Genomic DNA, 24,803 nt, shown 5'->3' with positions numbered 1-24,803 from the left:
AGGTAAACAAAACAAAGCAGTTAAAATTATTTTTTACGTAAAAAAAGCATTCTAAAAAGTGTATTATACGGAGTAGCGTTGTTACATGGGAGCATTCATTCGATGCTTTTGAACAGATTATCGTTTAATTAATTGCGCACAGCTGTAAATGTTTCGTTCGATTCTGATTTGAGCATTATTTGTAATCCGAATTTCGGAAATACGCTTCCAAATTTGAATGCTAACGCGACAATAAAAAATTATAGCGTCAAATAAAAAGTGCTTTATCCTTTGTCTCAATAAAAAGCGCGCGAAAATTATACAGACATGTAGAACGTCGCATGGAAAGTATGGGTGTATTTTGTGTTGTATAAAAACGGGAACATCACGTCAGCTGAATTACGCGTGTTCAGTGGGAAAAACGCCCCGGTTGGACGTTATTTCATCACATCTTTAAATAGTAACAATTTCAAAAATGTATTTGATACTTAAGAAAATTTGCAAATGTTTGTGTTTCTTATTATTCTTGAGCACATTTATAGTAAATATTTACCAGAATTTGCTTTAAAATTGGAATTTATGGGATTATTGGGTAATTGGCAAGTTATAATTTTGGTACAAGTTAGCAATATATTGCGATATATTGCAATACGGGTTTTTGAACTGACAATATATTGCAATACGGTTTTTGGCGTATTGTTGCAGCACTACAAAAGAGACATTCATTCATACCATAACCAATATCTACACTACTTAGTACAGTCAAGTTACCATAATCTGATCATTACCTATAGCGGATCACTTTGATGTTCAAGACTGCGTATCGTGATAAATAGTTGACATTTTTAGATTATATTCTGCACACAGCATCTTCAAGGAATGTTCTTTAAAACGAATAAGTTGTAATCAGAACTACGCTTCGTCAAACATTTCGGTATGTTTTGCTGACATGTATATACGACTTTGTTGATTTCTGTATCGTTTCGAAATCAAGGATGAACATTTTTTCGCGACCATATGCTATAACTCTGTTGGAAAGTGTTGATACAAGATCACATATAGAAAACAATAACACAAAAATGAGTAAATTTATAACTGGCAATGTAACTTGGTCATTGTAAACAACTCTGTTTATGTTTCGACAGTTCAAACAGCTTGTCAGATGCCCCCTGATTGGTTTAGATCACATGATCTGTTATGGCTACCACTGATCCGTTAATGAATGCATTTTGCGGCGAAAAAAAGGTATCACAAATACATTTTACGTTTAAAAATAAGTCTATGTGTTGAATCATTAAGCAAAGGTAATATTTTAACAAACTGGTGTAAAAGAAGTCTCAAAACAGTTATTGCTTTTCACCAGAACAACTTTATTATGATACTGATCCGGTAATGGTAACTTGACTGTACAGAATAATAAACATATCAGAAATCTCTTTTCAAAGTTCGGATTGAATGTACATGCTTCGACACTAAAGATAAAACTAGAACTAAAACCATGTTTTCTTTTTCAGCCTTCCTATTTGTTTTGTAAACACATCAACTTTCGTTTTGTATGCATGTGAAACCACAGCGCTAAAGGGTGACATTTTGATACATTTGGTTACTAATGCATTTATAAGAAAAATCTCTACAAAACATGAGAATATATTAAATCGTCTTCATGCCCCAACAGAATTTAATATAACTTGTAATTATAAAATGAATCCCGCAACAAAATTAATTACTTTTACCAGTTTTTGTTTACAATGAAAACAAAAATATGTCGATTTTTCTCCCTCTGACATGCGCGGATTAATTTTCCGGTGTAACCGGAAGTGTATTTAGTAACAAGTCAGGGTCAACACCGGCTGTCATATTATCAATAACAAAAAGAGGTAATTCAATCATATATGACTTTGTTTATCATTTTATTGTAATAATTAAATTACATTTTACCTTACAATAATGTTATGGAATCATGTCTTTGTATTAAAGCTGTAGTTTTACCGTTACTATTCTGTGACGGTGCTATTTAAAATGCCACTCTGACAAAATATCCTACGTTGACTCAATTGGTCATTGTCGGCTCGGGTACTACTAACATGTACAACGGTTACTCTTAGTCTTATGTATGCTAACATATACCCCGGGTACGGTAAATATACTAAAACATACCCAGGAATTTTAACGCTAAATCACTGTTGTTGTCGGATATTTTTTTCAAATTAATTAAAAGAGAAGTTTGTTTAAGATAATCAATATCGCTTTACCGTAATCGATAGCGCGTTTTATAACATCAGATTGGGGGCGGGAATACAACTCGGGTACAGTCTAATATCGACCAGGTAAGCAGGCTTACTCCGTCATTTGCCAAATTAGCCAATGGCTACAAATAAGGAAATTCTGAGTGGCTACAAAAAATTCCATTTGGCTACAAGGATTTCTACATAATTACCCATAAAATATCCTAAATAATAAGAATTAAAGACATAAAAAGGTAACTTTGGCTACAGAAAATTTTGAGCCAGAGGGAGCCTATGTTTAAGTATATTTACCGTACCAGGGGTACATGTAAGTATACTTACCAGGGGTACGCGTACATGTATGTAAGAAGTACCCAAGCCCACAATGACCAATCAAGCCCTACTTTGAGATGTATTACTTCATATTTACTGCTATTAAGTGCATATTTTGCTAGAGTTTTTACAGTAGACAACAATGAACGAAAATAAATTTAAACTAGAAATGGCGCGGCAGAGGCCGACGCGTATCTCCACGTCGCATGTTTGACCCAGGGGCGCCCCAGGGTTGGTAATGGGGCCATGCATAGTTGAGATTGAGTGTATTGTCATAAGAGAAGTTCAGTATCAATTAGAAGTGAATCGGTGTAGAAATGAAGAAGTTAAGTAAAAGTCAATTTTGGGTGGGTGTGGCCTATGTGGGCGGGGCACCCCAGGGTTGGTAATGGGGCTATGCATAGTTGAGAATGACTGTATTGTCATGAGAATAGTTCAGTATCAATTAGAAGTGAATCGGTGTAGAAATGAAGGAATCATAGTAAAAGGCAATTTTGTGTGGGTGTGGCCTATTTATGCAGGGCACCCCAGGGTTGGTTATTGAGCCATGCATAGTTGAGATATTGTCATAAGAGAAGTTCAGTATCAATTAGAAGTGAATCGGTGTAGAAATGAAGAAGTTATAGTAAAAGGCAATTTTGGGAGGGTGTGGCCTATGTGGGTGGGGCGCATCAGGGTTGGTAATGGGGCCATGCATAGTTGAGATTGACCGTATTGTCATGCATAGTTGAGATTGACCGTATTGTCATAAGAGAATTTCAGTATCAATTTGAAGTGAATCGGTGTAGAAATGAAGAAATTATAGTAAAAGGCAATTTTGGGTGGGTGTGGTCCATGTGGGCGGGGTGCCCTAGGGTTGGTAATAGGGCCATGCATAGTTGAGATTGACCATATTGTCATATGAGAGGTTCAGTATCAATTTGAAGTAAATCGGTGCAGAAATGAAGAAGTTAATGTAAAAAAAACATAAAAATGAGTGAAAATCTTTGACCCTGCTCTGCTCCAACCCCCATAACTTTTGACCCAGGGGTCAGATCAAAATTCCAAATAGTGCAGGGTCGCACATATGCTCATATCTACCATGTGTGTAAGTTTCAAGGTTCAAGTGCTTATAGTGTAGGAGGAGATAGTGGCCAGGGCAGACGGACAGACCGACAGACGGCTGTGATAACCACAATATCCCCACGCTTTTCAAAAAGCGTGGGGATAAAAAACTTTCATGTCAAATTATCTGTCGTTAAACAATGTCTTTTGTGACTAAGATAAAAATACCTTCTAATCAAAGACTTTATTTAATGTGCTTAGTATATTATCAGTTTTGCATATAATTTATTGTCCGCCATAATTGTTATTCAAAATATTAATTTATTAGGATTTTTATTTGTATTTATCCTTGAACGGCATTTGAATTGTTATTTATATAAAAAGAAGCATACAAGTGTGAATTATTCTGCAGAGCTAAATGTTTTGAAAAACAATCGATACAATGTTTAATGTCACCTCTTTGGGTATGGGGCAGCAACCTTTAGACTGTTTTGAATAAAATTGTGACCTTTAATTGTAGTTATTTGCTTGCAAATACTCAAAAATATATACAATTGAGAATATATGCATTTTGTCATTTAATTGTTAAGGTTCTATTCATAGAGGTGGATAAGGAGATGCACGGTGATAGTGCGATTACCACAACTATTTTGCTTACTCGTCAAAATTTTATACTTCTGACACAAGCACCGTATCCTTCTGTCAAAAAACATGGCCGCAAACTTTTTGGCGAGTCCAGATATCAATGAAAAAAAAGAGAAAAGAAGGTAAGTTGGGAATAAAATGATATTTCACCGAACAAAGTATATATTTACATCTAATTGCCGTTTACTGCATCAAAATTGAGTCTCTATTAACTTCAAAATAGTATAAACAGTTTGAGCATGTCGTGAAAGAAGTGACATTCATGACGCGAAAAATCATATTTTTGGAGATTTTAAACCCTTTAAATGAAAGATTTTTTTTTGTTAAACAGTATTTTATGGTAGAAGAATCAATTAACAACACATTACGGCATGTTTTAATGAATATACCTGTGATTTTTACATTTACACGTGTTAGTAAGTATGCACCGCTCAACACTGACATTATAGAAATATGAACACCGCTCAACAATGTCCCTAAAAGCACTGCATCTTTATGATTTTGTGGCACCGCTTTATTCTGATCTTTTTTCTTTCAGAAGGAAGAGACGTTCAAATTTATGGTTAACCAAGCTGAAGACCAAGGAAAGGAGACTTTTTCCTCCTGGTGCTGAAGATGATTCCAGCGCAACTCCAGGCGACCTTCGACCGGCATGTACCAGTTTGACGTCTGTCATAGAGACACCAAATGATAGTGCAGCTCAGCCTTTCATGACAATCTTGAACATGCTCCTAAGAAACGAAAAACCAAACAGCAAGCTCATCAAGAAAGAAATTATTAAAAAAATAGCAGTTTAGAAAACATGACTGAAATTATCAATAATGATTGTATTTTACGACAACAATAGATAAATTGAAACATGAGACTTAAACATGTGCCTTCTACGTACTGAAAAGCAAGACAATCCATCCCTGTCAACCTTTTCGGTGCAAGCATGCCATCATTTTTAAGATCAATTCTGGTACATGTAACTTTGATAAATGGAAGAATATCGTAAGTAAATTCAGCTCACGATGGCTGGTTCTAGCACATCATTTAAAACCATGTGCAGAAATTAGCGGTGCCACGAATTTCAGTTACATGGAATATAAATACGGTGCTCATAATCAGTGTTGCGCAGTGCATCGATGTTTATGTAAGTGATGTATGTTTTCACTAAAAAATAGGCCTTTAACAGGCTGTTAAACAGCTATTGAAACAAACAGGTTCGTATGGCATGTTCCCATATATATATATATATATATATATATATATATATATATATATATATATATATATACTATGAGTGTATGATTTAAGTCTGTCACATCAGGTCTGACACATTGACAATCATCTGATTATTACATTTTTCTCACAAGTACGAACGGTGTCGAGGCGCGACACGACTTTTTGTACACACTATTTCAAAGTCATGCTAAATATTTCACGACTGGTAAACTTTTAAATAGACGACATATTGGTTCAGAAATTCGGTGGAGTGCTTCGCAAGTAGCAATCACTTTGCATTGTCTTATAATAAAATATTTTGTCATCTGGTTACCTAATATTTCTTCTTCCGCCATTGTTATTTCATCAGAACGATACGGTGCTTGTGTCAGAAGTATAAAATTTTGACGGTAAGCTGAATAGTTGTGGTAATCCCCCTAGCACTGTGAGATGACATATTGTGATTTATTAAAAATTGGGGAAAAAGCTTCAATTGGTAATTATTCTATATTTAAAAAGTTAGTTTGGAGGAAAAACATACTTATACAGCTTTGGAATGGGCCTTGGGGACACAATTTGGTCCAAGATTTACAAAAAAAACGCTATAGATTAGGATTTTGTTTCTGCTTATTTTGTGTACATTTTTGTAGATGCTCAATGGATATTCTGAGGCCAGAGATAATTAAAATTGGTAAAAGATGTTATAGAAAGAATCCAGTATTGCATACTGACGTCAATGCTGCGGAGGAAGAAGACTTTACAGGTATTAATAAAAAAAAGGTTCAGGTTTTTTTCTGCTATGTAAATATTAAGTAAAACGGACCTGATTCCAAACCAATTTTTTTGTAAATTCCCAATTTCCAAAAAAAAAAAATCATATTTGTATTTAATTATTTTTTTTAAGAAAAGTCTCTTATGACTTTTGATTATAAGACACTTTATCCCAACTTTATTTTTTAAATATCCCACAAAATATTTTACTTTAATTAAGTCCTTTTTTTGATAAAAATAATTCACAAATTTGCCACTTTTATTGATCAAAAAAACAATATTACCAGACGCCTTTTCCCAAAATGGCTAGAAACCCCCCTGAGGTTGGCTTCAAATCATTACCATATCATCTCTTAATATAAAACCCCAAATTGTAAGGATTTTTTATAACTTTTAATGTTTTATTGTTTGTTTTGTTGTTTGTTTTTTATGAGGAAATAAATCTTGGGCTTTATTTTTCTACTGAAGATCAATTGATTTAAATTGCAACCATATCCATGCAGGGCTTTTTTCTTGATTTGGGGAAAGTGCCTGGCCTTCTTCTGGGTAAAAAAAAATTATAAGAACTGTGAGGGGGAAAATTTTCCCAAAGTAAGCTTGAAATTTGGGAAAAATTGCCTCATTTTAAAAGAAATTCTCTTTGGGAAAGGGGCCTTTCTATTGGTGGAAGGGCCTGGGGCCTTTATGAGGCGGATGCTAAAGAAGAATAATAGCCCTGATATGTTTTCAGTATTGATGAAACCTGAAATGAACATATTTTGGTTTGTGTTTTACTTTTTGGTTGGGTTTGTAAATTAATTGAATGCAAGCCTTGCCAACTCTTTGTGAAAAATAACCCTTTAAAGTCTTTGCCTTTACATTTTCTGTGCACTTGTCCAGGATAAATTATGCCTCAGCAAAATTATTGCAATTATTATCTTACCGCAAATCAAAAGCGCTGGCCCAGAATAAAGACTTCATTTGCTGAAAGCTCATTGAAACTGACTGAAAGTCAACAAGGATACATTAAGAGTTTATATTTAGTTTATCTTTATTTTTGTGTATCATTTAAATACAGAGAATTTATTTCTTGAAGACAAGCACTTAGATCCTAAACATGTAAACTATCAAGAACTTAATCATTATTAGTATTATATTATCTTTTGTTGACATTTCTATTTTTCAAGAACGTATCATCTCCGATTATAATGACGAAATCTGTGCCCTGGATCAGCCGAATGTTGAGGAAACGTCTGATGGCTTTCGCACTCTGGTGAAGGCACCAAGCACTCTCTTCAAGTTTGTGATTGGCCGACAAGGAGAGTCAAAAAAACGCCTGGAGACTGAAACTAGGACAAAGATTAAAATTCCCAAACAGGGTCAGGAGGGTGACATTGGTAGGCATATTTTTGTATATGTGCCTCGCTCTGGGAAAAAAACAGGCTTAAGGTATGTGCAAAAGGTGTCTTTCCAGATTAGCCTGTGCAGTCAGCACAGAATAATCAGGGACTACACTTTTTCCCTCGACTGGATTTTCGTTGAGAAGAGACTTTCTTAAAAAGAGGCTATAAAAACGGAATGTGTTGTCCCTGATTAGCCTGTGCAGACTGCACAGGCTAATCTGGGACGATAGTTGACCTACATGAATATAGTATTTTTTGCCAGAGCAAGGCTTATATATGTGTTTAGAAGCAGTTTGGTTAAGAAGCAGTTTGGTTTAGAAGTAGTTTGGTTTAGAAGCAGTTTGGTTTAGAAGCAGTTTGGTTAAGAAGCAGTTAAAAGCAGTTTGGTTAAGAAGCAGTTTGAAGCAGTTTGGTTTAGAAGCAGTTTGGTTTAGAAGCAGTTTGGTTTAGAAGCAGTTTGGTTTTGAAGCAGTTTAGTACTTTTGGGTTTTTTTATTGGTTTATTAACAGTGAGTGATTCAGAGCATCTAGTATTGATTTTTGAAAAGTATTTAGGTATTTTATTTCAATGGTTCATGTTTAAATTGAACATTTGATATTGTTTCACAAAGTAGCTGTTATATTCATGATTTTATATACATTTTCCATTGAAAGCATGTAATAATTTATGAAAGTAAGTGAGCTTTAGATTATGATTATAAAAATTGATTATGTTTTATGCAAGCAGCATTGTTCGCTCTGAAGTTGAGAAAATGTTAACAGTTATGCGCAAAGCTCAATGTATTGTTGATACTGTTGCAGCCAAATCTGGCTATCAAGACCACCTTTGGGACTTTTGAAAAGTGGTCTTGAATGTTCATCAATTTTGAACAGATCATACAAATGGTTGATTTTCTATGAACTTGAATCTTTTCATGCAACATATGAGTAGTCAAACAATGACCAATTTACCCATCAAAGACTTGATCATATTTGCTATTTATCCTTAAAGAATCAAGGATTAAAAAGGAATCTAACACCTGGCAGTTGATGCAAAAACTGTTGTTGTTAATTGGGTCTCAATGGCTTCATACACAAACCTGATCAAACCACAACCCGCAATCAAGTAAAGTGTGAACATTACTGGTCGTTAGGCGGATGTCAATTTAGAGCAATTTTGTGTATTATTACTGATTTAAGTGGTCGTGATAGCCATTCGCGGGTTCATCAGATCAGTGATTGGAACAACCATTGAAGTACAAAATGAAAAAAAGGGACTTAAAAATGGTGGTCGTTGTAGGGTGTTGGTCGCAATGACTGGGTGGTCCTTATGAGAGTTTTAATTGTATATTCAAAGCCCTTTTTGTAGTTGATTATGTCAAGTGCAAAACCCACTGTATAGGTAATAATGTTATACCATATTTGAAGTTAATAAAGCTATATTCAAAGCCCATTTGGAAATTGAAAATGTTATATGCATAATCCACTTTGAAGTTGATAATGTTATATGTATAAGTTGATAATGTTTTATGCATAACCCACTTTGAAGTTGATGACATATGCATAACCCACTTATAAGTTGATAATGTTATATGCATATCCCACTTATCAGTTGGTAATTGTATATGCATAACCCACTTTATAGATTCAGATATGACTGTTATTGTCTGCATCTCTCTAGTGATCCAAGGTCACGAGCGTATGGGCGTTATATCTGCAAAGACGCGCATAGAAGTGCTGCTGGACTCTGGTCGACAGAAGACGGCCTTTACACACTTTGTCTCCGTGCCGTTCAATACTGCAGAGATCATGAATGCTTTTACAGACTTCAAAAACGATGTTCTCAGGGATTGTGATGGGGTATGTTCTCAGGGATTGTGATGGGGTAGATGTTCTCAGGGATTGTGATGGGGTAGGAATGTTCTCAGGGATTGTGATGGGGTAGGAAATGTTCTCAGGGATTGTGATGGGGTAGGAAATGTTCTCAGGGATTGTGATGGGGTATTTTCTCAGGGATTGTGATGGGGTAGGAATGTTCTCAGGGATTGTGATGGGGTAGATGTTCTCAGGGATTGTGATGGGGTAGGAATGTTCTCAGGGATTGTGATGGGGTATGTTCTCAGGGATTGTGATGGGGTAGGAATGTTCTCAGGGATTGTGATGGGGTAGATGTTCTCAGGGATTGTGATGGGGTATGTTCTCAGGGATTGTGATGGGGTATGTTCTCAGGGATTGTGATGGGGTATGTTCTCAGGGATTGTGATGGGGTAGGAATGTTCTCAGGGATTGTGATGGTGTAGATGTTCTCAGGGATTGTGATGGGGTATGTTCTCAGGGATTGTGATGGGGTATGTTCTCAGGGATTGTGATGGGGTAGGAAATGTTCTATGGGGTAGGAAATGTTCTCAGGGATTGTAATGGGGTAGGAAATGTTCTCAGGGATTGTGATGGGGTAGGAACTGTTCTCAGGGATTGTGATGGGGTATGTTCTCAGGGATTGTGATGGGGTAGGAATGTTCTCAGGGATTGTGATGGGGTAGATGTTCTCAGGGATTGTGATGGGGTAAATGTTCTCAGGGATTGTGATGGGGTAGGAAATGTTCTCAGGGATTGTGATGGGGTAGGAAATTTTTAGGATGGAAAACGGTAGATAATTTATTGAAACAAACATATTTTCTTTATATTTCATGTTTTTCCTATTTTTGTTTACATGAGTTTTACTAGAGAATTTTACTGCAATACCAGGAAATATGCCATAATTTTAAAATGAGAACACACAGTGAAGCAGTGAAAAATATCAATGCTTCTCACTGTAGTATTTTTAGCTTGGCTGTTTTCAGAGGAAACCCGAGGTATTGTCATAGTCAGCTCGTCCGCTGTCCGCGTCATGCTAAAACCTGAATATTGGCCTTAAAATCAGAGTGCTTCCACCTACAACTTTGAAACTTCATATGTAGCTGCACCTTGATGAGTTCTACATGCCACACCCATTTTTGGGTCACTAGGTCAAAGTTCAAGGTCACTGTGACCTCTAATAAAAAAAATCATCCTGACAAGCTTTCATTTATTCAATACTGCACCCGCAGCCGAGCGTTGGCACCCTCTATGCGGTTCTCTTGTTTAGTTTTTACTCTTGTTTAGTTTTTACTCCGGCGTTTATAGCTGAATAACTAAAAATGACTCAATAGAAAATTGTATACTGGTTCAGTGCCTATTTCCACCCCTTTTTGGACGTTATTTTATTGAACATTCTTTTGAAGTCAACTGATCAGCACAAAAAATGCACATATATTGAGTTGAATTGGAACTGAGCTCACTAGGTCAAAGGTCACTGCCACAGTATGTGTGAAAATTGTTTTCAATCAATAACTCATCAATGAATAAATCGATTGACTAGATACTCCACATGTGCATTGGCCTTGGACAGTAGATGACCCCTATTGAAATTGGGGTCACTTGGTCAAAGGTCAAGGTCACTGTCACAATAAGTGTGGAAATTGTTTCTGATCAATAACTCATCAAGGAATTGAAGGATTGGCTTGATACTTCCCATATGCGTTGGCCTAAGACAGTAGATTACCCCTATGGAATTTGGGGTCACTAGGTTTAAGGTCATGGTCACTGTCACAATAAGTGGGAAAATCCATTCTGATCAATAACTCATCAACGAATCGACCAATTGGCTTGATACTTAATATGTGCATTGGCCTTGGACAGTAGATGACCTTTATTGAAATTGGGGTCACTAGTTCAAAGCCCTGTTTGGGGAGCAATATATGTCTCCGACTGTGGAACTCGTGTTTATTTTGAGTTACTTTTCTAGTGAATTTAAGCGGCTTGGTGTAGACTGGAAGCCAGGTAACATGCTTTGTGAACTAAATTTTACTTTGATTAACATTCAAGCTTCAATAATAAGCCATAGTTTGTTGTTCATACGGGGTTTTAGTGTGTTTAAATACTAACTTATATATGATCAAAGATAATTCATTTGTAGAGCTCTGCAACAATTGACCCAGTTTGGGTAACAAATGCACATTTTGTTATTGCAGTGAAATTAATTTTAATTCAACATGCACTTTTTTGCTTACTATACAGTTTATCCACATAAACTGGTAAACAAAGCAAATGTTTTCTGTACGTTACAAGATGAAAATTTATTATGGATAATTGGAGGACTCAAAATTACACTTATGAAGCATGGTACATAACTTCCTCCCATGTAACATATATTACTTGTAGGGATCATATACAAAATAAATACATAAATATTTAAATTATTTTTATGATTTTGTCAATTTTCTTAAACAATGTTTAGGCTCTGTATCAGTTCTTTGAAGGATTAAGTATATTTGTTAAAAAATAAAAATAAGCAAAGTACAGACCGGCTTAGTAGACAAAAATAAATACAGTCAACATTATTTACACCACAAGCAGTTTTATGGAAATACTATCAAAATCATGTGGGACATGAAAAAAATGCACAAAAATTAAGAAATGAAGTTGTATTTGATTTTTGCAAATGTTCTTCAAAGTTTTATGTCATATTATAACTTCACATAACACTGAGTTAATTTGTTACCATGGTTACAGGAGCGAGGGGTGGACGCCAGTATTTTCCAGAACGCAAGCAAGTTGCACCTTACGATAGGCTGTCTTGTTTTGCTCAATGAGGAAGAAGTGCAAAGAGCCACTGATATGCTTCAGTCCTCACTTGAGGAAGTGCTAAGGTATAGTTTAAATCTTTGACACTCAGAGGCAAAGTGTAAATTGCTATGTGCAAATAGCATTAAACCAGAACAGCCTGCGAGTCACTCGCAGTCTGTTCAGGTTTTATGCTGTTTGCTTCTCAACAGTATCTAAGGTTTCGAGATGAAGCGGTAAAAACTTGAATCTTGTAAGATAGGTCTTCAATTCAGCGTTCGACATTAAAGGGAGTCCGGGAATCTGAGACTCCTTAAAATGAGACTCGGACTCCTTGTTTTTGCGTCAGGGGTGTCCGTCGGACTCCTTTAAAATCATCTTAAAATTTAAAAAAAATCAGTTGATTTCCTTATTTGTTCGCAAGATCAGAATGTCCGAACTTTTGTGGACCTGAAATATGTGCCACAAATTATTCTCCTTGAACACATGTACAAAAACAAAATAATCCAAATTGTTAGCTCGGCGTTTTCAGAGAAAACCCAAGGTATTGTAATAGCCAGCTCGTCGTCTGCGTCAGCCGTCTGCCGTAGGCGTTGTGCTAAAACCTAAACATTGGCTCTAAAATCAAAGTGCTTCCACATACAACTTTGAAACTTCATATGTACATGCAGCTTGATGAGTTCTACATGCCACACCCATTTTTTGGTCACTAGGTCCGAGGTCAAGGTCATTGTGACCTAAAAAAAAAAATCTGACAAGCTTTAATTTATTCAAAACTGCACCCGTAGCCGAGCGTGGCACCTGTTATGTGGTGCTCTTGTTTTATTTTGGTTCCCTGTCAATGCCTGTGCATGTAGTAATAGGGGAACATGCAAACTATGAATAGTGTGGCAGTTTTTTTCACTGATTTTGCTGTAGTAAATTAGCTTCGCCAAACAATTTCTCATAACTATAAAAATCATCACAATACCCGAATTTTTTACACATTGTACGTTTTATGGCCCCAAGGTACTGAAGATCGGACCAGCTGTGAATCATTTGAGCGTGAATGACCAGTGTCACTATCAATTGATGATTTCAGTGGTTTATTGCAGATTGTAGGCATTGACATACCAACCACACTAATCGTTTCCTACCGTGTACTCCTCCATGAATAAATCGTGGCAAGTTGCTTAAGATGATGGCAACAGGGTGTAATCTTCGTGGAAAGTGTGCTTTGCATGCAAAATATTGTCTAAACATGTTCTCATGGTGTAAAAACCCAATGATGACATTACAAAATAAGTTGGAATTAAATTGTGTTTCTCAATTTCCACGTTCTTGGAAATATTATAAGGAATATATATAAAGCAATGAGAAATATAGGGTTGTTACACCCTTACGATGTGATTAAGTAACTATAACACTAAAACAAAACAGAAGGCTTCGAGAATGTTTTTTACCCCTAATATCGAGGTTAAACAAGCAATCATAATGCATAATAGATAAAAGTATATGTTTAAATCTTACAATGATTAAGTAAATTATTAACTTAAATATTACTGGAATCCGTTAAATATTTTGCAATGTGATATAACAAATATTGAACAGCAGTCACATACAACTTCAATCTAAAAACAAACATACAATAAAAATTAAACATTTCATGGACTGACATGTGTAACTAGCTGAAAATATGATATAATAAAAAAGTGTCTTAATGATTGGACTCCTTGAAATCTGTCCGGACTGCTAAATTTCACAAGTTTGGAGTCCTTGGACTCCTTTCTCAGATTGGTTAGTGTCAAACACTGCAATTAAATGTAACTTTGTACCGGACTACACACATGTCAAAATATGTATCTAGGAAAGGATTAAACCTTTTTATTTTTGCATAGGAAGCCTGAGGCTTAATGCTTTTGAAGAAACAGTTTCCATCACCTGATGTCAAACTCGTGACCTCCTGCTTGTTAGACGGCACTATATCCACTACCCCACTGTGCTCAGGTGTGAAATTGTGATAAATTTGTTAAGAACCCTCCAAGCTTTGCATTGATCAGCTTACCTATGAAGTTGGTGAACCCGGTTTTAATCCATCCTGAATGTATTCTTTTGTATGTTCTCATTACCCAGTTGGGATTCTCTCAACTGTTCACTGGTATTTTGTGTAATAATGTGTATGTTTTATCTTGTTTCATGAAGATCTTTGAATTACAAATCAAGGAAATACAAATAAATCAATGCATGACCTTAATTAATATCTTGTACAACCATGTGTTGATTTGAACTTATGAAAATGGTTTGACGAGAAAGCAATTTTAAATATATCATGCATCACTATATTTGTGTTTTTTTGTTGTGTGGTTATATCGTGTTTTTTTTCATCATCTGAAAGATGTAACGTTCATAGATGTCAAATACCTCGTCTTCAAAGAAGGGCTTTTGTTCGATCCTTGCTGTCGATGTTTAATCCGATGAATTGTGTCTTGTCCTGAGAAAACTGGGTATAATGCATGTGCGACCGGTGCAGTCCACACAGGCAAATTAGGGACAACACTTTCCACTTAAACTAGATTTTTCGGTAAAGAGGGACTTCCTGTAAACGGAAAATACCATTTAAGCGGAAAGAGTCGTCCCTGATTAGCCTGTGCGGACTGCACAGCCTAATCTTGGATGACACTTTAAACAAATGCATTATGGCCAGTTTTCTCAGAACAGGATTCTATTTATTTTTAAGTTTAAACAAGTATTTTGTCATCACACACCAATGGGAACTTTCCTCCCCATACATGTCAACGTTTTTATACGGAGTTAATCCAGTCATTTTTTAAATTACACAGTTTATTGATTCTGCAAATGTAAAGAATTTATCTTTGTCGCCGATGTTATGTTGCTTATTTATATTAATTAGTGTCTCCGCCCTAAGTTGAATGGTTCTTACACAAGACCCAAAAAGTATTGATTTTTACGTTTATTCACTACTGCTATCAGAGAGCATCTTAAAGCAATACAAGCATACAAAATACCGCCAGCTTATATTCACTGAGCAGGAGATATCAGGCAACAATGACTGTTACAATCACTATTATTTTATTTTTTTAAATCATTGAAAATGTTTTGCGCATATTTGTTGACTAACACAGGTTTATTGAAGTTATCTCTTTAACTAAGTATGCTTGAAATTACCAAGAAAACCTTTACAGCATATTTCAGATGCATACAGTTGATTTAAACGGTTGCCTGAAATAAATAAAATTTCATTAAAGCATAAAACATTTACTGCAAATGTGAGGCCTACAGAGTTGATTGAAACTTTCATCTTCAATAAAGAAGCCATGTGCTGGGAATACTGGGCTTAAAGCGATATTATGCGCATTTTCAGTGTTGAATTGAGCTGAAAAGAATTAACTGGGGTCGTATTCCAGAAACATCTTAAGCGATTTCTTAAATATTTTCACTTAATTTCAAAATTACAATGTTTTGCATTTCTTTACTAAATAAAGACATGCATGTTGTTTTGGTATTCCTTAAATAACACTGACATAATGATGTTATTTTGATGTAATTTTCGATGCCTCACTATTGCAGTATGAAATGAAACACTGAAGAAAAATTCCCAATTTAAGGATAAAAATAAAATTTAACTTAAGATGCTTCAGAAATACCACCCCAGGTCAAAAGAGTTAGTTAAAAGGTGGTAACTGACCAATGATCTGCAACTCATCTTGCTACCAGTTCTTTATAAAAAAAATTATTATATTCAATATTTTACATGACTGTGCAGTCCTCTAATCCTAGCGGAACTGTCTTTTTATTAGGATAGGAGTTAGTGTTCGTGTGTCGTATGAACGAATCTGCACTAAAACTTAATTTAGATTCGCATCGTACATGCTTGATCAGTTGTCAAATGAAAGTATGGTTGATATTCAAATGCATTATTTTTCTCTTTCCGGGATATTGTTTTATAATGTTGGTTCTGCATCAACAAATATAAGTGTATGTGAAGTGAAAACACAAAAAATAAACAACGGTAGTGATAGACACCTATAAACATAGCATATACTGTTAGATGCGCATAATTGCGATAGACACCTATAAACATAGCATATACTGTTAGATGCGCAAAATTGCGATAGACACCTATAAACATAGCATATACTGTTAGATGCGCATAATGTCACTTGAAAGCATGTGCGTTAAAGGCTGTTCCAGATTAGCCTGTCACTTAGCTGCACAGTCTGCACTGGCTAGAGAACACTATCCATCTAGATAGCTGCACAGTCTGCACAGGCTAGAGAACACTATCCATCTAGATAGCTGCACAGTCTGCACAGGCTAGAGAACACTATCCATCTAGACTGGATTTTCATTTAGAATAGACTTTCTTTTAAAAAATCCATAAAAGCAGAAAGTGCTATCTTTGATTTGCCTGTGCCTAGCATCATTTGGATCTGATAGCAATCAAGGTGTGTAAAACTGTAAACAAGATTACACAGGCTAATATAGGAAACACTTCACGCTTGTGCATTTAGCCCCGTTTCCCCAGAATGAGACTCAAATAGGCTCCAAACAATGCTTAACCCTTTCCCCCATAAGAAGCAAAGTGAAAATGGCTTTTGCAACCAGCATTAAACCAGAACAGCAAGTCTGTTTAGGTTTTATGCTGTTTGCTGCTCATCAGGATCTCAGGTTTGGAAATGAAGCCTTTAAAACATGAATCTAGTTAGAAAGTTCTTAAGTTATATTTAACTTTTTAGGGCCAACAAATGCGATAAAATGTGTATCGTAGTGGTAAAGGGTTAAATACGTATCTAAGTGGTAAAGTGTTAAATATGTATCTCAGTGGTAAAGTGTTTAATAAGTATGTAAGTGGTTAAGTGTTAAATACATATGTTAGTGGTAAAGTGTTAAATACGTATCTAAGTGGTAAAGTGTTAAATATGTATCTAAGTGGTAAAGTGTTAAATACGTATGTAAGTGGTTAAGTGTTAAATACGTATGTAAGTGGTAAAGTGTTAAATACGTATGTAAGTGGTAAAGTGTTAAATACGTATCTAAGTGTTAAAGGGTTAAAACTTGTTCACCACATTGCAGGCCTATACTGAAGGACGGTCCTCTGCACATACAGTTGAAAGGCTTGGAGTACATGAATGATGACCCGTCAGAGGTTGATGTTCTTTACGCTAAGGTCTTGGATAACACTGAAAGGTACAGTAGTACATGAACGATGACCCGTCAGAGGTTGATGTCCTTTACGCTAAGGTCTTGGATAACACTAACAGGTACAGTAGTACATGAATGATGACCCATCAGAGGTTGATGTTCTTTATGCTAAGGTCTTAGATAACACTGACAGGTACAGTAGTAGTACATGAATGATGACCCGTCAGAGGTTGATGTTCTCTATGCTAAGGTCTTTGATCACACTGACAGGTACAGTAGTAGTACATGAATGATGACCCATCAGAGGTTGATGTTCTCTATGCTAAGGTCTTGGATAACACTGACAGGTACAGTAGTACATGAACGATGACCCGTCAGAGGTTGATGTTCTCTACGCTAAGGTCTTGGATAACACTGACAGGTACAGTAGTACATGAACAATGACCCGTCAGAGTTTGATGTTCTCTACGCTAAGGTCTGGGATCACAGTGACAGGTTCACTAGTACATGAACGATGACCCGTCAGAGGTTGATGTTCTCGAGGCTAAGGTCTTGGATAACACTGACATGAACAGAAGTACATGAATGATGACCCGTCAGAGGTTGATGTTCTCTACGCTAAGGTCTTGGATCACACTGACAGGTACAGTAGTACATGAACGATGACCCGTCAGAGGTTGATGTTCTCTACGCTAAGGTCTTGGATAACACTGACAGGTACAGTAGTACATGAACGATGACCCGTCAGAGGTTGATGTTCTCTACGCTAAGGTCTTGGATAACACTGACAGGTACAGTAGTACATGAATGATGACCCATTAGAGGTTGATGTTCTCTACGCTAAGGTCTTGGATAACACTGACAGGTACAGTAGTAGTACATGAATGATGACCCGTCAGAGGTTGATGTTCTCTACGCTAAGATCTTGGATAACACTGACAGGTACAGTAGGAGTGGTGGAGTTAGTGGCAGGAAAATGTGTGCACATTACATTCAGAAGAATTGGAAGAATTAGCTCATGTTTTTGCCTTTGATTTATTTTCGTCTAACTCTCGAACTTTAAACAAAAACTTCAATAGAAGCAGGAAAATAATGTCTTCTCTAATTAGCCTTTGCTGACTGCATTAAGCCCTGTTTTCCCAGAGCAAAGCTCAAGTATGAAGAAAAAAATGTATGCTTTTTATACGCCCGTATAAAATACGGGACGTATTATGTGAAACCCCTTGGCGGGCGGGCGGGCGGGCGGCGGGCGGAAGGCATCACTTTGTCCGGACTCTAATTCAAATTGTATTCATCCGATCTTCACCAAACTTGGTCAGCAGTTGCATCTAGTTGATATCTAGGCCAAGTTCGAATATGGGTCATGCCGGGTCAAAAACTAGGTCATAGGGTCAATAAGTGCATTTTCAAAGGGGCCACTTTGTCCGGACTCTATTTCAAATTGTATTCATCCGATCTTCACCAAACTTGGTCAGCAGTTGCATCTAGTTGATATATAGGCCAAGTTCGAATATGGGTCATGCCGGGTCAAAAACTAGGTCATAGGGTCAATTAGTGCATTTTCAACGGCGCCACTTTGTCCGGACTCTAATTCAAATTGTATTCATCCGATCTTCACCAAACTTGGTCAGTAGTTGCATCTAGTTGATATCTAGGTCAAGTCCGAATATGGGTCATGCTGGGTTAAAAACTAGGTCACTGGGTCACTTAGTGCATTTCAAGGATTTAGCATGGTGTCCGCTCTCTAATTGAAGTATTTTTCATCCGATCTTCACCGAATTCGGTCAGAAGTTGTGTCTAAATGATATCTAGGTCAAGAACAAATATGTGTCTTGGCGGGTCAAAAAATAGGTCACAAGGTCACTTAATGAATTTCAAGCGTTTAGCATGGTGTCCGCTCTCTACTTGAAGTAGTTTTCATCTGATCTTCACTGAATTTGGTCAGAAGTTGAGTCTAAATGATATCTAGGTCAAGAACAAATATGGGTCTTGCTGGGTCAAAAACTAGGTCACTTAATGCATTTCAAGCATTTAGCATGGTGTCCGCTCTCTAATTGAAGTAGTTTTCATCCTGTCTTTACCAAATTTGGTCAGAAGTTGTGTCTAATTGATATCTAGGTCAAGTTCAAATATGTGCTGCTTAATTTTCAAAAATATATCATTTTGCCACTCAAATGGTAAAGCTATCAAGTTGTCCAAAACCTTCAAACGGGCGTATCTTGTGACAGTTTGGCACTCTTGTTATTGCTTATATTTGTTCAGATAACAAGGCTTATTTTCCTGTCAAAGGGGCCTTTAGCCTCTCAATTTGTGAAAAATTGAGTCACAAACTTTTCACAATCGGCAAAAAATGGACTGTGAACTTTTCAATATGGTGAAAACATTAGTTGCACACTTTTTTAAATGGTGAAAATTTGAGTTGCAAACATCTCAAAAGATTAAACTTTTGAGGTGCGAACTTCTCAAAGTTGTGGAAAACAGCCATTTTCTAAGAAGTAACCCCTGGCTTGTTTTTCTGTGCACACTTTCAGAGTGATTGTCTTGTAGAAAACTTGTTTATTTTTTTTGCCCTGCTTGTTGTCTGTTACAAACCGTAAAACTTTGCTGATCATCTTGTAGATATATCCTCTTATTTGTCTGCCCTCAGCTGTCTTGTAGATATATCTTCTAAATTGTCTGCCCTAAGCTGTCGTTTAGATATATCTTCTAAATTGTCTGCCCTAAGCTGTCTTGTAGATATATCTTCTAAATTGTCTGCCCTAAGCTGTCTTGTAGATATATCTTCTAAATTGTCTGCCCTAAGCTGTCGTTTAGATATATCTTCTAAATTGTCTGCCCTAAGCTGTCTTGTAGATATATCTTCTAAATTGTCTGCCCTAAGCTGTCTTGTAGATATATCTTCTAAATTGTCTGCCCTAAGCTGTCTTGTAGATATATCTTCTAAATTGTCTACCCTAAGCTGTCTTGTAGATATATCTTCTAAATTGTCTGCCCTAAGCTGTCTTGTAGATATATCTTCTAAATTGTCTGCCCTAAGCTGTCTTGTAGATATATCTTCTAAATTGTCTGCCCTAAGCTGTCTTGTAGATATATCTTCTAAATTGTCTGCCCTCAGCTCACAATGCTGTCTGTTAACTCTTTCCCACTCAGAAAGAAAGTGAAAATGGTTATATGGAAACAGCATAAAACTAGAAATGCCTGTTTGCTGCTTATCAGTATCTAAGGGTTTGAAATGAATCCTTTAATTTGAATTTAGTAAGAAAGGTCTTTAACTAAATATAACTTTTTAATGGACGACAAAGCCGTCAAAATACGTATCCAAGTGGTTAAGGGTTAAAAGCGAGAGTAAATAGGGGGTTGTTTTGATGATAGATGCTTTATTATATCTGCCCTCACCTCATTTGTTTTCTCAGTTATAGATGACCAAACATAGCTTATCATCCCTTCGATAGATCCTATATATGAGACGCATTCTGAGTAAACCCAGCTTAATGCATGTGCGTAGTGTCATCAGAGGCCAGCCTGTGCAGTCTGCACAGGCTAATACGATATGAGATTATCCGCCTTGACTGAATGTTTGTTTAGAAGAGATGTAATTTGAAAGAAAATTTCATAAAAATGGATTGTTTTGTGAGATGACCTCTACCCACTTATTAAGCCCGGTTTTTACAGAATGATGCTAATATTGTCTGCCTTTACCTTAATGTGTTCTCTTTTATAGACTACAGAGCATAGCAGATCGTCTTGTAGACCGCTTATCCACATCAGGTCTGATGCAGCGGGATTATGAGCGGGTCAAACTTCATGTGACTGTGATGAACACACTGTTCAGAAAAGACCCCACTGGTGAATGTTGAAATATATGGGCGGTGCTCCATGAAAAAGGGGTTTAACACATGTGCATAAAGTGTCTTCTTAGATTAATATGTGTGGTCAGCACAGGCTAATCAGGTGGTCTGCACAGGCTAATCAGGGACGACACTTTCCACCAAAACTGGATTTTTGCTAAGAAGAGACTTTCTTAAAACATAAACTATCATAAAAGCAGAAAAGTGTCGTTCCTGATTATCCTGTGCAGACTGCACAGGCTTATCCGTGACAACAGTACGCATATGCATTAAACCCCCTTTTCACAGAGCGAGGCTTCAGATTGATAGGAGCACCTTAACGACAAAAAATATACATGTAAACATTAAAAGGCTCTATAAAGGTGACGATCAATTATTATTTACCCATTTTTAAATATTTTTTTCATATTATATTTATAAAGGTTATCAAAAAACAATATATATATGCTATTGGACATTACCATAAAAAACGAGCAATACAACTTGTTTTGAGCTCAAAATACAGTGTCCTCCAAGTCAATTGTGTTTACAAATAATCAGTTTATTTACATTGCTGTTTACTCGGGAAAGTGAAAGTGACTCAGGTCACCAAAAATATTTCGTTGATTTTCAACGTTTTCCGGTATCACTCACACAGTAGGTCTCTTCTAAATGGTTAAAACGTTTGTAGTGATCTAATAAGTTACCTTCTGCTGGTAAAAAGTTGTATAAAATAGTATTACAATTGAATTTTCTTTTGTCTATTTTTAGCATATGTTACCACTTTGAGGCTACACACCACGTTAGTTGCAAAAATGTAAACATTTCTTCCAATTATGAAACAGGTTTATCTTCCATAATTCTTGACAACGTTGCACCTAAGCTGTGTTATTAGCATTTTTTTGCGAGAGTAACTGAAATCCGGTAAAAATTGGTAAAAATTAGACCAGTTTATATGCATAATAATTGGATTTGTCACCTTTATAGGGCCTTTAATATGCAGTGTAGTGATATGTATACATGTATTGGAGTCAAGTTTAGTCAGTCTGTTGGCATAAGTTTGTAGAGCTCACAACTTTCACATATCTAAATTGATATATTTGAAACTTACTTCTGTCACCTCTATGAAGTTTAGTTGTGCAGGACAGTTGTTTCATCCCCAGTGATCTACATATTCGTCAGTTATTCCTTTCCCACTCAGAAGCAAAGTGAAAATGGCTATGTGCAAACAGCATAAAACCAGAAGACCCTATGAGAAACTCGCAGTCTGTTCAGGTTTTATGCTGTTTGCTGCAAACCAGTATCTAAAGTATGGAAAGGAAGCCTATAAAACTTGAATCCAGAACAGTCTTGAATTAAATTTTCTTAGGGACTACAAATTCGTCAAAAATACGTATCTAAGTGGTAAAGGATTATTTTTTCCTATGACATAGCAGGCAAAGTGGTTTGGGAAAATCAGTCAAGTTTGTGACAAATAATGATTACATTATGTACTTTATCCTCTTTATTAAGACCTTTCAAAGTTCAAAATGATTGCGTCATGAATGATTAGGTATTATCTATTTAAATATAAAAAAACTATATATTCAAAATATACTTTATTTAAACCCCATTATAATGATGCAATTTTAAGATAAATAAATGCATAAAATCTTATTTAAACCCACTAAAAGAATAAAATTTAAGACCTGAACTGCAACTAAATCATTGGAGATTTAACAGCTTAATATAGCTCAATTGGTCATTGTCATTTCAGGTTCTACTTAAATGTACCCCAGATACAAGTATACTTAAATGTACCCCGGGTACGGTAAATATACTAAAATATACGTGGGAATTCTGATGCTAAATTGGTTGTCGGCTTTTTTTTTCCAAATAATAATGGTAATATTTATGTCAAAATTGTGTATAAATACCTCTATATTATCAAAACTCATACTAAAAAATGGATGTTGAGGCAGGTTTTTTCAGAGTGAATTATTTTTCGTATTCCGTATTGCGTTTTACGACATTGGATTTTGGGCAGGAAAAAAGAGTCGCAAACTGTTCAAAATTGTGAAAAAAATGCGTCGCAAACTGTTCAAAATTGTGAAAAAAATGCGTCGCAAACTGTTCAAAATAGTGAAAAAAATTAGTCGTGAACTTCTTTAAATTTGAAAATTTTAGTCACAAACTTCTGGAAATCGTACAAATTTGAGTAACAAATTTCCCAAATTTGTAAATAACGGCCATTCGGACATAAGAAAAAAAAGCCTTGAGATATTGAGTGAATTTCTTTCACATTTTCATTGACTTAAATTGAAATGTAAAATTTGTCATCACCATGAAATGAAGATATGCAAGACACCTTTTTTATCACCAGTTATCTAATCTCTAGTTAGTTATGTTCCCTGAAGATAGCTGGCAAAGTCGTGTGTGGATGCAAGTCACATGTGTGGCAAGGCTTATGTTTCTGTTGTTAGGGACAACTGAGGCGAGACAACCCCAGGAGAAGGGCCGCAAAGAGAGAGAATCATTCAGTGCGGTGCAGTTGCTAAAGGTACACTATTAGACTATAGGAATATGAACACTGTGAAACATCGGCTGTCAGCTGCAGCACTATTCAGTATTATTAGTTACACAGTTAGTAACTGATGGTGTATGGGATATATACCCTTAGTAATTTCATACCATACTCCAGCTTTGAAAAGTACTGAGGATGTATATCTCATTCACCATCAGTTACTAACTGTGTAACGACTATATCTCAACCGACTACTTGATTACTTGGGTTGTATGGAAAATAGACCATGGGCATGTTACCGCTTTAAGCCAATCGTATTTGGTCATTTTTGTAGGAGGTGAGATGTTGGATTATACTTTTACTAATACAAATTGATATGTTTTATGGAAGAAATTACCCTGATGGATAAAGAACTCTTGCTTGCTTGAACCTTCAATCCAATAGCTTATTTTGGTAATACAAATTGATATGTTTTATTGAAGAAATTACCCTGATGGACAAAGAACTCTTGCTTGCATGAACCTTCAATCCAATAGCTTATTTTGGTAATAGAAATGTTGCATCACAATAAAGGCCTTTGATATATTGATTATTTCAGACAACTTCCTTGTCATGTTGTATATTTTTCCTGAGGTCATTTTACAGTGTCATGTTATTTGAACATGGTTCCTTGTATCTTATTTCAGAAATTTGGGGATTACAAATTTGGTTCCCATACAGTGGACACTGTTCACATATCCCAGAGACACAGAACTGGTCCACAAGGATATTACGCTTGTGCAGGATCAATCAGACTTACTTGATGTGAAATTCTGGAATAAACATAATAACTTATTTGCTTATTTGCTTTACCGGTGACCACTGATGGAATACAAATAAGCTGCGCTCTGTGCTAAGGGGTTTAATGCATGTGCATAGAGTGTCATCCCAGATTAGCCTGTGCAGTCCACACAGGCTATTCAGGGAAGACACTTTCAGCCTAAACTAGAGTTTTGCCAAGAAAAGACTTTCTTGAAACATTTTTTCTTATAAAAGTGGAAAGTGTTGTCCCTGATTAACCTATGCAGACTGCACAGGCTTATCTGGGACAACACTTTACACACATGCATTAAACCCCATTTTAATA

General features: G+C 36.0%; 2 protein-coding genes across 11 annotated transcripts in view; one reads left to right on the top strand and one right to left on the bottom strand.

Annotated features, from left to right (window-relative positions):
* The window catches only part of LOC127872721 (uncharacterized), a 34,486-nt gene extending 32,682 nt beyond the window's left edge, over positions 1 to 1,804 (bottom strand). For 3 of the 4 annotated variants that reach the window (XM_052416073.1, XM_052416076.1, XM_052416075.1), the window contains exon 1: positions 1,713 to 1,804. The gene's annotated coding sequence lies outside the window, so the exon portion shown is untranslated. Of the gene's footprint in view, positions 1 to 1,706 lie in introns of all 4 variants that reach the window. The other variant, XM_052416074.1, reaches the window with a different exon arrangement.
* Positions 1,757 to 24,511, top strand: LOC127872731 (activating signal cointegrator 1 complex subunit 1-like). Of its 7 annotated transcripts, none has more exons than XM_052416107.1 (10): positions 1,757 to 1,856; positions 6,083 to 6,195; positions 7,370 to 7,579; positions 9,246 to 9,424; positions 12,155 to 12,291; positions 17,279 to 17,351; positions 18,172 to 18,212; positions 21,069 to 21,193; positions 23,637 to 23,713; positions 24,364 to 24,511. In XM_052416107.1, exons 2-10 carry the CDS (start codon positions 6,090 to 6,092, stop codon positions 24,478 to 24,480), a joined length of 1,065 nt encoding a protein of 354 aa, XP_052272067.1. In that variant the 5' UTR covers positions 1,757 to 1,856; positions 6,083 to 6,089; the 3' UTR covers positions 24,481 to 24,511. The 7 variants fall into 7 exon arrangements, with proteins under 7 accessions (XP_052272067.1, XP_052272066.1, XP_052272065.1 ...); XM_052416106.1 differs by lacking the exon at positions 18,172 to 18,212 and adding an exon at positions 18,098 to 18,138; XM_052416105.1 differs by lacking the exon at positions 18,172 to 18,212 and adding an exon at positions 18,024 to 18,064.
* Positions 24,512 to 24,803: the final 292 nt, after the last annotated feature.

The sequence above is a fragment of the Dreissena polymorpha genome, chromosome 3 (genome assembly GCF_020536995.1).
Source record: "Dreissena polymorpha isolate Duluth1 chromosome 3, UMN_Dpol_1.0, whole genome shotgun sequence".
NCBI classification, from domain to species: Eukaryota; Metazoa; Mollusca; class Bivalvia; order Myida; family Dreissenidae; genus Dreissena; species Dreissena polymorpha.
This window is presented reverse-complemented; position numbering and strand designations above follow the sequence as displayed.

Excerpts from the sequence above, each read along its gene's own strand:
- LOC127872731 (XM_052416107.1), top strand. The coding sequence starts at position 6,090 with ATGGATATTCTGAGGCCAGAGATAATTAAAATTGGTAAAAGATGTTAT. Across the intron at positions 12,292-17,278 it reads TCACTTGAGGAAGTGCTAAG|GCCTATACTGAAGGACGGTC; the intron begins GTATAGTTTAAA and ends ACCACATTGCAG. Across the intron at positions 17,352-18,171 it reads TGAATGATGACCCGTCAGAG|GTTGATGTTCTCTACGCTAA; the intron begins GTTGATGTTCTT and ends GACCCATTAGAG.